This window comes from Panthera onca, chromosome D3 (genome assembly GCF_046562875.1).
Source record: "Panthera onca isolate mPanOnc1 chromosome D3, mPanOnc1 haplotype 2, whole genome shotgun sequence".
In the NCBI taxonomy this organism is placed as follows: domain Eukaryota; kingdom Metazoa; phylum Chordata; class Mammalia; order Carnivora; family Felidae; genus Panthera; species Panthera onca.
The window spans coordinates 49,538,352-49,551,579 of NC_138350.1; the positions used below are offsets into that span (position 1 = coordinate 49,538,352).

General features: G+C 38.9%; 1 protein-coding gene across 2 annotated transcripts in view; it reads right to left on the minus strand.

Moving 5' to 3' along the window:
• Positions 1-13,228, minus strand: part of CDH2 (cadherin 2) — a 215,050-nt gene that overhangs the window by 177,798 nt on the left and 24,024 nt on the right. Inside the window, exons 1-2 of one of the 2 annotated variants that reach the window (XM_060613505.3) lie at positions 9,967-9,985; positions 8,941-9,052 (exon numbers count right to left, since the gene is read on the minus strand). Coding sequence is in view for 1 of the 2 variants with exons in the window: in XM_060613504.3 (XP_060469487.1) it covers positions 8,941-9,052 (112 nt within the window). In the remaining variant the exon portion in view is untranslated. Of the gene's footprint in view, positions 1-8,940; positions 9,053-9,966; positions 9,986-13,228 lie in introns of those variants that run through there. The other variant, XM_060613504.3, reaches the window with a different exon arrangement.

Below are 13,228 nucleotides of genomic sequence, written 5' to 3' on the forward strand. Positions count from 1 at the left end.
AGATGAGACAGGCACCAGTGGGTAAAAATTTTAGGAACATATGCTCCAGTTAAACTTTTTAAGAAACCACTTTTTAACAGTTAGAGCTCTCCAAAGACAGAGCAGACTTTGTAAGGGAGTGATCTCCTCCTCATGTGGGGGGGAGGGAGCAGCAGTGGTATTCTTGCAGAAACTGGATAACCATCTGTCAAGGATGCTACAGCAATGAAAACACTGTTTACATCATCGAACACCACAAGGGTTTCATTTTTATCCTATCTGCCATTTCTGTAGAGCAAGCCTTCTGCTGACATGAAATCATCAAGCTGAAATGAAGGATTTTAAACCATTTTAGGAGTGACTCAACAGAATGTGTTAGAGTGGTTCCCAAATGCAGGTACATAAAAACATCTGTGGAGCTCGTCATCAACACAGGTTTCTAAGTCCCACTTGATCTCATTTCTCTCGTCTGCTCCGTGACACTGTCCTAGCAATTAGCTCCTCTCTTCTGCACCATCACCATTCCCCTCACTACTGGAGTCTGTGCTGTCCCTTTGCAAACCTGTCACTCCCTTCTGTGAAAAGAATATCCTCGGTTGACCCTGCTTTTTTCTCCAACCACCACCCAACTTCTCTTCTTCCTTTTAAAGGAAAACTCAATCTGTATCCAGCATCCTGCCTCCACCTGACTGTTGACCACGCCCAAATTGAAGACCCCAGTTACTCCATGTTGCAGAACCAATGGTGAATTCTCAGTCCTCATCCAAGTTGATCCTTCACAGTAGCATCAGACGCAGATGATCAAGCCCTCCCTTTAAAACATTTCCTCACGTGCCTCACATGACACCACACCTCCCTGATTTTTATCCTACCTCCCTGGTCACTCTCAGTCTCCACTCTGCCTCTTCATCCTGACTTCCTAACACTGGAGTGCTCAAATTCTTGATGTGAAACCATTTCTTTACTTTCCTTGGTTTTCTCCTCCTCACACGGGGATCCTTAGTGAGTTCAGCCTGGGTCTTGGCTCTACTTACCATTTACACACTTAGGACTCCCCATGCTGCAGCCTAGCTAACTCCACTGAACCCCAAACCTACATCTAAATATCCCCCTGACATCTCTGACATTCATCTCCACAGATTCAAACCAAATTCCTGATCTTCCCCATCACAGTGGCTAACATCCTTCCCAGGGTTCAGACAAAATATCACAGAGTCATCCTTGACTCTGTTTCCCCACCACTCACCCAAGCCATCAACTCTTGCCAGCTCTACTGGCAAGAGTTCCAAAAGAGATCCAAATAAACTAGGACTTCTAATCTCACACCACATACAAAAATTAACGCAAAATGGGTCAATGACATGAACGTAAGAGCTAAGACCATAAAAATCTTAGAAAAAAACACGGGAGCAAATCTTTATGACCTTGGATTTTGCAGTGGATTCTTAAGAAATGACACAAAAAGCAAGAGCAACAAGAGAAAAAAAAATGGACTTCATTAAAGTTAAACACCTCTGTGCATAAAAGGACATTATCAAGAAAGTGAAAAAACCTAGAGAATGGGAGAAAATACTTGCAAATCATGTATCTATTGAGGGTCTAGTATCCAGAATATATAAAGAACTCTGACAACTCAAAGACAGAAAACAATCCAATTTGAAAATGGGCAAAGGACTTGAATAGACATTCCTCCAAAGAACACACCCAAATGATACCCACGAAAAGGAGCTCAACATCAGCAGTCCTTAGGGAAATGCAAATCAAAATCAGAAAGAGGTACCGCTTCATGCCCACTAGGATGGCTACAGTCGAAACAAATGGAAAATAAGAAGTTTTGGTAAGGATGTACAAAACCCAGAATCCTGGTGTATTTGCTAGTGGCCATGCAAAATGGTGCAGGTGCTATGCAAAATAGTTTGGCAGTTCCCCAAAAAGTTAAACACAGAATTACCATATAACCCTTCAATTCCACTCCCAGGTATATACCCCAAAGAACTGAAAACAGGTACTCAAAACAAAACAAAACAAACAAAAAAACCCCATATGTATACACATACTCACACTAGCTCTAATCACAATAGCCAAGAGGTGAAAACATCCCGAAAGCCCAACTAATGAATGAGTAAATAGTTACGTAGTTTAGAGACAGACTGTAAATCATACACGTACATACATACATATAAGAGAGTACTATTCGGCCATAATAAGGAAGTCCTACTGACACATGCTGTGTTGTGGATGAACCTCCAAAACATTACACTACGTGAAAATAGCCAGATAACAAAAGGTTTAAGGAACTGGGTCAGGGAGGAAGTTGTTGGGAGAAAATGCTTCATGGATAAGGGGTTTTACTTTGGAGTGATGAAAATGATTTGGAACTAGACACAGGTGGTGGCTGCAAAACATTGTAATGTATTAAGTTCCATTAAATGATTCGCTTTAAAATGGCTAATTTTAGGGGCGCCTGGGTGGCTCAGTCGGTTGAGCATCTGACGTCGGCTCAGGTCATGATCTCGCGGTTCGTGGGTTCTGGCCCCGTGTCGGGCTCTGTGCTGACAGCTCGGAGCCTGGAACCTGCTTCTGATTCTGTGTCTCCCTCTCTCTCTGCCCCTCCCCTGCTCACGCTCTGTCTCTCTCTGTCTCTCAAAAATAAATAAATGTATGTATAAATAAATAAATAAATAAATAAATGAAAATAAAAATAAATAAAATGGCTAATTTTAGTTTATATTAATTTCACACCAATAAATTATTTTTAAAAATATTCAGAATCTGAGGGACACTGGGTGGCTCAGTCGGTTAAGTGTCTGACTCTTGATTTCAGCTCAGGCCATGGAATGGAGCCCTGCATTGGGCTCCATGGAGCCTGTTCAGGATTCTGTCTCTCCTCTCTCTGTGTCCGTTCCCTCGCTCGCATGTGCTCTTTCACTCTCACTCTCAAAATAATAAATAAAAACACATTTTAAAAAAGGTATTCAGGGGGCGCCTGGGTGGCTCAGTTGTTTAAACATCTGACTTCGGCTCAGGTCATGATCTCAACAGTCTGTGAGTCTGAGCCCCGCATTGGGCTCTGTGCTGACAGCTCAGAGCCTGGAGCCTGCTTCAGATTCTATGTCTCCCTCTCTCTCTCTGTCCCTCCTCTGCTCATGCTCTTTCTATCCCTCTCTCTCTCTCTCTCTCTCTCTCTCTCTCAGAAATAGACATTTTTGAAAAATTAAACATAAAAAAAATAAAAAAAAATATTCAGAATCCAACCCCTTCTCCTAACTCCAGTGCTACCCCATTGGTCCAAGACACCATCTTCTCTCACTGACATTACTAGTCTCCTAAGTGGTCTTCTTGTTCCCACCTATCCCCTTTGTTTTTTCTCAGCACAATAGCCAGAATGATGCTATTTTGTCAGTCAGATCATTTTTGTCAGTCAGATCATGTCTTTCCTGGGCTAAAAGCCAATAGTTTTTTATATCCTTATAGTCAAAGCCAAAGTCCTTACAGTGGTCAACAAGGCCCTACCCAATGTGACCCATATCTGGTCTAACCTCCTCTGACCTCACCTTCTACTGCTCAGTCCTTTCCTCTCTCCACAAACAGATCACAACAGGCTCCTCGCTGCTCCGCCAACATTCTAAAAACACTCCTGCCTCAGGGCCTTTGCACTTGATGTTTGCTCTAGTTTGAATGCTCTTTCCCAGATAGCTATAGTTCTAGGAGCATCTCCAACAACAGTTCTTACTCAACTATCTTCTATGCAGTGATGCCTCCCCTTAAGCACCCTATTTAAACTGCAGAACCACACATTCTCCCTATTTCCCTTCTCTGCATTATTTTTCTCCATAGCATTTACACCATCTAACATACAGTAAATTTTACTTATTTCTCATGTATATTTTCTACTCCTCTCTAGATGCTTACTCAAGAGCCTAAAAGGACAGTGAGAAAGGGGCTCTCTGCTCCTAGGACGACAGATTTTAAACCATTTGGGTGCCTGCTTGCCAGCGTGTTTGCATATGTGAACTGTGACTTACTTTCTTTAACACAGTCCTAGTTGCAAGTTTGAGACAGTAGGCCTCAGCTACTCTAAATTACTGAAGATTATAAATAACTGTAAAGGATTTAAAAAAAAAAAACAAAAAGTGACCACCCAAACTGGCTTATCTTGGTTTGCAGCATAACATTAAGATGGATCTAAAATACATCAAAAGGGATATTAAAAATTCCAAGTATTAAATAAAGTCCAAATGATATGATGAAGACAAGGATGAAATTTCTTAGTTCTTACGTTGATCTTATTACCGCCACATGGTATTAAAACAAGGTCCCCACCCCTAACAATCTACGTGGCTGCATTTCATCTGTAGCTCCTTGGAGTTTATCATAATATCCCAGAGAACAATCTCAGTACTTAGTGCCTTTTCCCACAACCATTGGAAATCTAAGTTCAAGGGACTGGTCCACTTTATAAATAAGATATTTATAAGCCTACCTTTCAAATATTTAAAAACATCTTCACATTCAATAACAAAAAAATATGTACCAAAATTAAAAAAAAAATTAAAACAGCGCCTAGGTTTTCATAACAATTCAACACAAGCCTCAAACACAGCAAACTACTTGAAATAAAGATGGCTTCCCCATTCAGTAACACATATCATACAAAAATACTCACGTTATTAAAAGAGTAGTGCAGTTGCAAAGCCCTGCTAAACTAATAAAAAGTATTTTAGTACCGTTATCTAAAGATACCATACATTACAGCTTCCTCAGAGCATGTTAATGCAGACAAGCCTCAATCAGTAAGTAAACTAATCTAAATCAAATTCCCTCCACTTGAAAATAATCATCATGTCCTGCCCAGAGTTGGTGAGTATAAATGGATTACTGAAAATATTCTCGGTAATTGCAGGTTGCTATTTATGTTGACCAGAGTTGGAGGAGTTTACTTAGTGAAATGTCGAAACATGCAGACCACCAATGCACAACACACAGGAAAATCACTCTTGACATCCATACTAAAAACAGCCTGCTTCCTCTCTGTAATGTCATGGGGTGGTTATTTCATAGTGTCAGATACTCTGCTGGGGACAAAATGAAAATTTATGATTGCAGTTATTTTATTTCCGGGTAATGTGATACCACAAGAGATTTTTCTAGTTCAGCGGAGGAGAAGTTAAATATTAAAGACTAAATATTATTTTCCAAAGCCCTAAATTTTTCTGCTCGTAAACAGGTGTGTGCAAAATACCAATGGTGACAATAACTGAAGTGAATTTTTTAATTATGGGGGCTTTGTTTGCCTTATAGTCACCAATTCCCAAATATGTCTAGTAACACATAAGTCACGGAGGCGAGTGGAAATAAAGAAGACCAGGTCTAAGATAAACTTGTCACAAGACACCTGGCCAGTTAGGCGAGCTGTTGTTAGCTCTCATTGTTTCCTGGGTTATACCATAATGTTTTGCTTTGTTTGTTAATCATCGCCATCATCAGAATTAAATTAGGAATCAGGAAACCTGGGTTCTAATTCCAGATCTCCAGCTAACCATCTAAAGAGCTGTATAATCATAGGAAAAGCCTATAATCTCTCTGAGCTCCAATTTGCTTATCTGTAAAATGAGGGAGGTTGATAATAAATGCTTTTAAAATGGAACAGGAAAATGCAAGGTAAAAATGAGTCCCTCAACATTTTAAAATTGATCCTAATTTACAAAGGCAAACACAGAGAATACCACAGGATAAAAAAGGAATGTTCTTCACTTGAGGGGAAACAGAAATATGAAAAATATTATAAAATTAAATGGTCATGAGGCTGTAGCAAAGAACTAACATACTTTTAGCCTTGGAAGGAAGAGTCCTACAAAAATGTAAAAAGAAAAAAAAAGTCAATAGTCTACATTCCCTTTGGCCTAGTAATCCTACTTTTGAGCATAAATCCCACTAAAAAATATCCCTAAAGAAAAATCAAAGTTCTCTAAAAAAGAATCTCCATAGCAGCACTATATGTAAGAGAGAAAAATTGGAAACAACCTGTAAGTGCAAAAATAGAGGCACAGTTAAGGAAAATCTGGTTTTGCTAGCAAAATAGAACAAAGGCCTATATGGTCATTTTTTAAATACTGAACCATCTTCAAAAGAGTGGAAATAGTCAACAGGGTATAACATGAAATGTAAAGGTTCATCACAAAATACATCTGTCTTCTTCATGATTTTATAGAAAACATGTCAATGACAACCGGGAGAGAAACTGGAGGGAAACAACTAGTTCATTGGGTGCAATCTTTCTATAAAGTTCATCACAACAGCAAAAACAAAAACAACAACAACAACAAAAACCCAAAAGGCAGATGGGGAGAAGAGAATGCTCTCCACACAACAGCCCAGCTTTTACATTGTCATGTTTCTTCTACATAGCTTCACTAACGTGACTAATACCACCTTATATCTCCATCTAATGCTTCATGTTTTCCAAGCACTTTCACAAAGATTATGCTGTTTCATTGTTTGAAAAATAATCAGCATTTGACACCTCTACACCAAAATGTCAAACTTTTGTACAAGGTCTGGTGTGTCAGGGATGTATCCTATGAAACCATACTCTACATATTGCTCCCCTCTCCCCAAATGTCATCAATAAGAAATCAAAGGAGGCATCAAGAGTCAGGAGTTAAGATTTCTGTAAGCTTTCAGACTCTAAAGTAAACTTTAATATGGTAGAACTGGCCAGGAGGCAAATGCCTTAGAAAACTGTTTACATGCATCTTATGGACTATTGCTTTTTTCCTTAAACATCATAAATCACAAAACCTGGCAAAAAGGATCACTCTGGTTGGCCGAGCAATAGATCCCTTTCAGATTTAGTAAATGTAAGGTAAGTGAACTTCAGCGCACAGAATTCATGAACATGGCCATGGCATGGTATTCAGGTTCAGTGTATAGATGCACCTTGCCATCATTATCCTACTAAAACATCCAAAAAGATAGAAAAGGTAAAAATGTAGAATTCTTCTAAATAACAATTCTCCAAAGGAAACTTCACTGGTGACAGCACTTTTGTTAAAAAAAAAAAAAAAGTGGATATTTCACAAAAGCCTGTGTCAATTTTCTTCCTCACCCAAAAACATTCTTTCTACTAATCAACATCTTGAACTTTGTTTTAAGCTTTCAGACACTGGTGTCCTTTAGCATTAATTATGAGTGACAAGGAAAAAGGTAATGGTATGGCATGAGAGAAACAGTTTTTTAAAAAAGGCTAAGAGATAACAACGGTAACAGTTGGGCATACCAACGCACAGAAGTTCTATCAGAGACCATGATACACGCTTGTCTCAGTGATGGCTAGAGCACAAAGTCAAAAGCAGTTTCAATCTTTCACATAACTCTAGCCAGTTTCTAGGCTATACTAACAAGACCCTGGCAGGCAACTGTGCCCAATTTCTACCCTCAACAGCATTATCTAATAATTAGAAAACAGGCTTTCATTTTCAAAACCATTCAACGTGCCAATGTACTTCATCTTAAATCAGTGGTTTCTAACGACAGACCGTGTGTTGATTTGTAACTAGCAAATTTCAGCAAGCTTTAAGGAAAAGAGACAAATAGAAAGAATTATCCATTTAAAAATGAATCTCAGAAATAAATTGCAAAAATTCAGCAAATTCCACTGGTATTTATTCTCTGGCTGAATTATTCCAGAGAAGCGTGATCAACACATTTTGTTTTCAGTATTCAAATAATATTTACAGGTCCCGTAGGTCCTAGGATACCACATAACAATTCAAAGATTTAAAGAAAATGACAAATGTGTGGAAGAACTCCAAGACTCATAGTGAGTAAAATTATGATTTGACTTAAGCCTCTAACATGTCAACCATTACCCATTAGATGAGCAATTCGGTGTTGAGACAGACTAATTTAACATTTACTCATTAAAATACCAGGTAATAAGGCAAGAACAGAAAGACATCTTTAAAAAAAAAATCAACTTCAGAAAGATCACATAGGTATGAGCAAATCACATTAGAATAGAAATGAAAATAAAACGATAATCTGCACTAAAGAACCTTAGTAGCCAAGAGGCCATTTACATTTCAAAGTCCTCTGTCTATGGTATTCTTAAGTATTACACCACTAAGGTTTGTCAGTGCTGCAGAGACACTTCAATTAAGGCTGTGTGGTACAGCCTTATGTAAATTAATTAGCTGAGGTTGCACGGATTTTCTAAAAAGAGCTCTCTAAAACAGCCTTAGAGATATGCACGATTTGTGGGGGAATTACAATTCAAATACAACTTACTAATCAATTCTTTTTGCTTTCACATTTCAATGACATTTTATGTAATGATAAATAAGTCCATCAAAATACTACTAACCAAAATTGTATTTGCTTTCAATTAGAGATTAAAAAAAAGAGGGGGGCTTTCAAGTTTGTTTATGATACTCAAAGTTTTATTTCGGATTTTATCTAGACTTACTGTCATGATAAGTACAATGAACTTGATCCACATTTAAATAGGAGATGTGTCTATATTTGAAATTCACATGTTAACAACTAAATTAGCTATCCAGTAATTTCTACAAACAATGTATTTCTTTAACTCAAAATATTAAGTGGATTTTTTGCTGTAAAGAATCTCTATTAGAATCACATGTTTGGCAAATAGTATTCTTCAACATAAGTAAAATGTGTGCAGAAAAACCTAAAAATTAATTGCATAATGGTTTCTACCATAAATTAAAAATGGAAGAATTCTGAAGTTTTCAAGAGATTAGGAGCCTTCCAATTATGTACATAAGAGATTCATAAGCTCTTCTGTAATCCTAAAATAAAGTCCCTACAGTCTCATTATAGTGATTGTGAAAAATTCATACTTGTTATACAGTAGAGATGATTTAGAGACTTTTTAATGGCTAATTTGTTTCAAGAGCATAGACACTGTATGTACAAATATATCTTTTAAGATAGTACCATTGAGAAGAGGCTGTCCTTCATGCACATCCTGCGATAAGACTGCACTGTAAACATCTTCAGGAAATCCAGTCTTGCATAATGCGATTTCACCAGAAGCCTCTACAGACGCCTGCAACACAAGAAAAAAATGTGTGCAATGATTGCTACCTCCTTCAACCGAGAAACATTCCACTTGGCATAAAGCCTCGATTTTTCAGCTATCTTGTACAAACAACCCCTTTGTTTCCGAACAGTTACAATTAGAATGTAGAGGGCAAAGGGTTAATCTTTTTGATAACTGGAGTAGAAGAAACAAATCCCACTTGTCCTGTCCAGTAAAATCGAAATAATACACATTCTAGGTTCTTCCAAAGACCACACATTTCCATTAAAATGGTCATTGTGACTGAAGAATTATCAAGTGGACCAGGGGTAGGGGACAGCCAAATAGTTTTTAGGCTCCACAAATCACCACCGCCAACTTAACTTTTCAAGAAACATGTATATTCAAGTATATAGATTTTTATATCCTCATCAAATTCCCAGGCTATGAAGTTTGTTTCAATATACTCTGATAATTAAAAAACAAAACTACCACATACTGCAGGATATAGAGTATTCTGCACCAAGGAAAAAAAAACAACTAATCAAAAGTATATATTTCTCTACTTTGGCAAGGATACATTAAAAATGTAAATAAAGATTAATACAATTATGTTTCCTTTTTATACTTAAAAATTAGAAAGTCTCAGGGCACCTGAGTGGCTCAGTTGGTTAAGCATCTGACTCTTGGTTTCGTCTCAGGTCATGATCTCACAGTTCATGAGTTCGAGCCCCACATTGGGCTCTGTGTTGACAGTGCGGGATTCTCTCTCTCTCTGCTCCTCCCCCACTTGTGCTCTCTCTTTCTCTCAAAATAAATAAACTCTAAAAAAATTTAAAAAAAATTAGAAAGTCTCTCTTGCCATCTTCCTCTCTGTTATCACATAACCTTTAACCACCCACACGACTAAGACTCAACCATACCAAGTTCTATCCACTTACCCCTTCAAGTTAGCTTCACTATGTCTTCCAGCCCTACTGACATCATCACGGCGCTCAATAGCACTTGTGCAGTGTCGACATTAATTATAGGAAACTTCACCCTGCAGTGATGGGGATCCAAATGCAGGAGGAGGAAGAGCCTACAGAAGCCGACAGAGGGAGGGACTGCAGTATCGGCAAGGCTAGCATTAGGAGCAATCTGCACTGGTGAGGAGAATCAGAAATTGGGAGGAAGGAGGAAGGGAAGCCCCAGAAAGAGAGAGACCTGAAAGCAGCTGTCAAAGCAATACAGCGCAGCCTCACCATGAAAGGACTACCGGGATTATGCATGAGAAGTTTTGCAAATACGAAAGCCATAAAAACCCACACTAATCTAATATTTAAACTGCTCTTTTCAGATCTGGGAAAATAAAGCAAAAAGTAAATTTGAACCTTGTTCAGTATTGCACAGTATTTAATCGCAAAAAAGTATTAGGAGCCACAGTGAGATATTAGTTCAGACCCTTCAAATTAGCAGTTTCAGTTTGTCATGTGCAAGAAAGGACTGTATCAAGTCAAGGACCCAGAGCAGCCAACTCCCTCACACACGTATTAGTGGAAGCTGGCACAGACACCACGGAGCACAACTTGGAAGACTCTAGTAGAGATGACTGTGGATACATCCTTGCCTACACGGTGAGTATATTCCTATGGAAACTTTCCTATGGGTGCTCCAGTCAACGTGTGCAGGAATGCTCACACGTTCACTGCAGCACGGTTGTAACAGCAGGACCTAAAGACTAACTAAACGTCCATCAAAATTCTCCCACTACCAAACAAACAAACAAACACACAAACAAACAAAAAACATGCAACAGCATTAGAATGAAGAATTAGAGCTACATTTATCCCCAGGGTTACATCTCCAAACAAACAGTTTCTTTAACATCCGTGGAAGACTGCAAGAGAAACTTAATTATAAATCAACCTAGGGATGACTATTATTTTTAGGTAAGTTCAGAAATCTATTTAAGCAACATTCCAAACTCAGACTGGAGACAGAGCACTCTGCAGCATGAATCTTGCAAAAAAAAAAAAATGTTTAAAGCATGATTGATGACTCCATTTTTGTACATAAAGTTTAATATAAAGATAATGTGAAGTTATTGACATACATCAAGCAGGAATATAAAAACACACAATGTAGTGGTAACACCAAACTGAGGACAGCAGCTACCCCACCCAGGGGAGGGCGAGATAGGAAAGATGTCAGGAAGCGTCATACAAGTGGCTTTGATTTTATTTGTAATAATTCATTTCTTTCAAAAAGAATTTAAATCAAATAGAGCAAGATGTGGAGATATGCATAGGAACATGGGTGCAAATTATATTATCCCCTACTCATCCCGTATGTTCTATATATTTCATACTAAGAAAGAGAAAACATTAAAGACTAAGTGGAAGTCAGGAGTCAAGCTTCCAACACCCATCAGGTTAGGGACACTGGATGGTATTTTCATTCTTGCCTTCTGGAAATATCCAAGCGCTTGTACTGGACCTGGCAAAGGGCAGCACTCATTAAGTGAAAGCTTTTGCTTTGGGTTAACCAAAACAACTAAAGGGAACACTCCAGTTCACCATATAAAATGGACCAAGGTGTTGTAAATCTGTGCCTCACTGATGGGTTACAGGTAGGCCTGTTCACCTCCAGTCCAGGCTTCTGCAGAGGGAGGCCGTGGCAGGGCTCCAATGTAGGGTAGGTAGGAACAGAGCTCTGTAGGGGCAGCAGGACGGAGGCAGACAATGGGCGATGTGCAGTAAATAGGGGTCACATTCCAACATGGGCATTGGGGTGAGGGCAGTGGGCAGGTATATACACAAACACCCAGAGATCAATAAAGTCTAAAGACTAGAGGGAAACTGCAACCTTTTCTTTAGCTCCATTGCTAGTGTCTTGTTTTCTGGTGGATCTGCTCTAAGGTGGGAGAATAAGCGGCAACATGTTCCTCATCCAAACCCACAGGAATGGAATCTCAAGGTCGAATCAAGTCCGTCAGTAATTCTGGGAATGTTCACTTCTGAGTTTCCGTCTCCACCTTATTTCAGAGAAGGGAATTTCATTTCTGTCCTCAACATGTTATCCTTTGTCCAACCTCTTTGTTTAGTCTCATCTAGGAAAGGGGGCCTACCTGCAGAAGGAGGCTGTGAGAATCTCTGAAACCATGTTTGTAAGGCACATTTCTAACAGCTGACTACCAATATTCATACCCATGGGGGTCATATGTTACTTTATGAGACTTTCATATTCATCTTAAACAGCCACACTTTTCTAAATTCTTCTTCCCTAAGACAAAATGGATTCATAACATAACATTCTGTTATTCTAGAATGTGTTTTCTTAAAGACGGGCTCCAAGAATTATTAAACATAAGGACACATTTTCAGTTGCTGCAACTGGGGAGGAGGGTGCGACTGGCTTTTAGGGGCTAAAGGCCAGGGATGCTGCTACTCATCATACAACACACAGGCCAGCCCCCACCGCAGAGAATGATCCAGCCCAAGACATCAATAGGGCCAAGAGTGAGACACGCTCTTCTTTAGCAACCCATGAAAAATGGGGGTCAATTTACCCTATAACACCCCCAGCAGTGGGAAGTTCACTGTCCTTTCAAACAGTCCACCAAACTCTCACTGGAACATCCAGTAAGAAAACTTTTCAGAAAACTGAAACAGTTCCTCTGTGGCTTTGCCTCACCATTAACAGATCACTCTGCCGGACCCATGAGGAGCCTCTAAAAGTTCAAAGACAGAAACTTTTCCCTGAAAACATTCTCTGTGGTGCACAGAGGAGCTTGCGAATCACATGCATTTCCTACTATTTGAATAAGGTAGGGGTCAGCAAACATTCTTCTCTAAGGGGTCAGATGTAAACATTTGAGGCTTGACAAGCCTTGGTATCTCTGTCGAAACTCCTCAACTCTGCTGCTGCAATGCAAAAGCAGTAATAGACAATGGGAAATGAATGAACACAGCTCTATAAATTCAAATAAAACTTTATATATAGACACTGAAATTTAATTTTCATTTCAGTTTCAAGTGTCAAAAATATTTTTCTTCTTTTGATTTTTTAAAAGCATTTGAAAATGTAAAAAACATTCTTCGCCATACAAAAATGGGCATCAGAGCTGTAGTCCGCAATCCCTGTAATAGTGTTATAGAACATTGCTATCTCACCTAATTCTCACAATAGCCCCTTGTGGGGGGTGAAGTTAACTTCATTTTA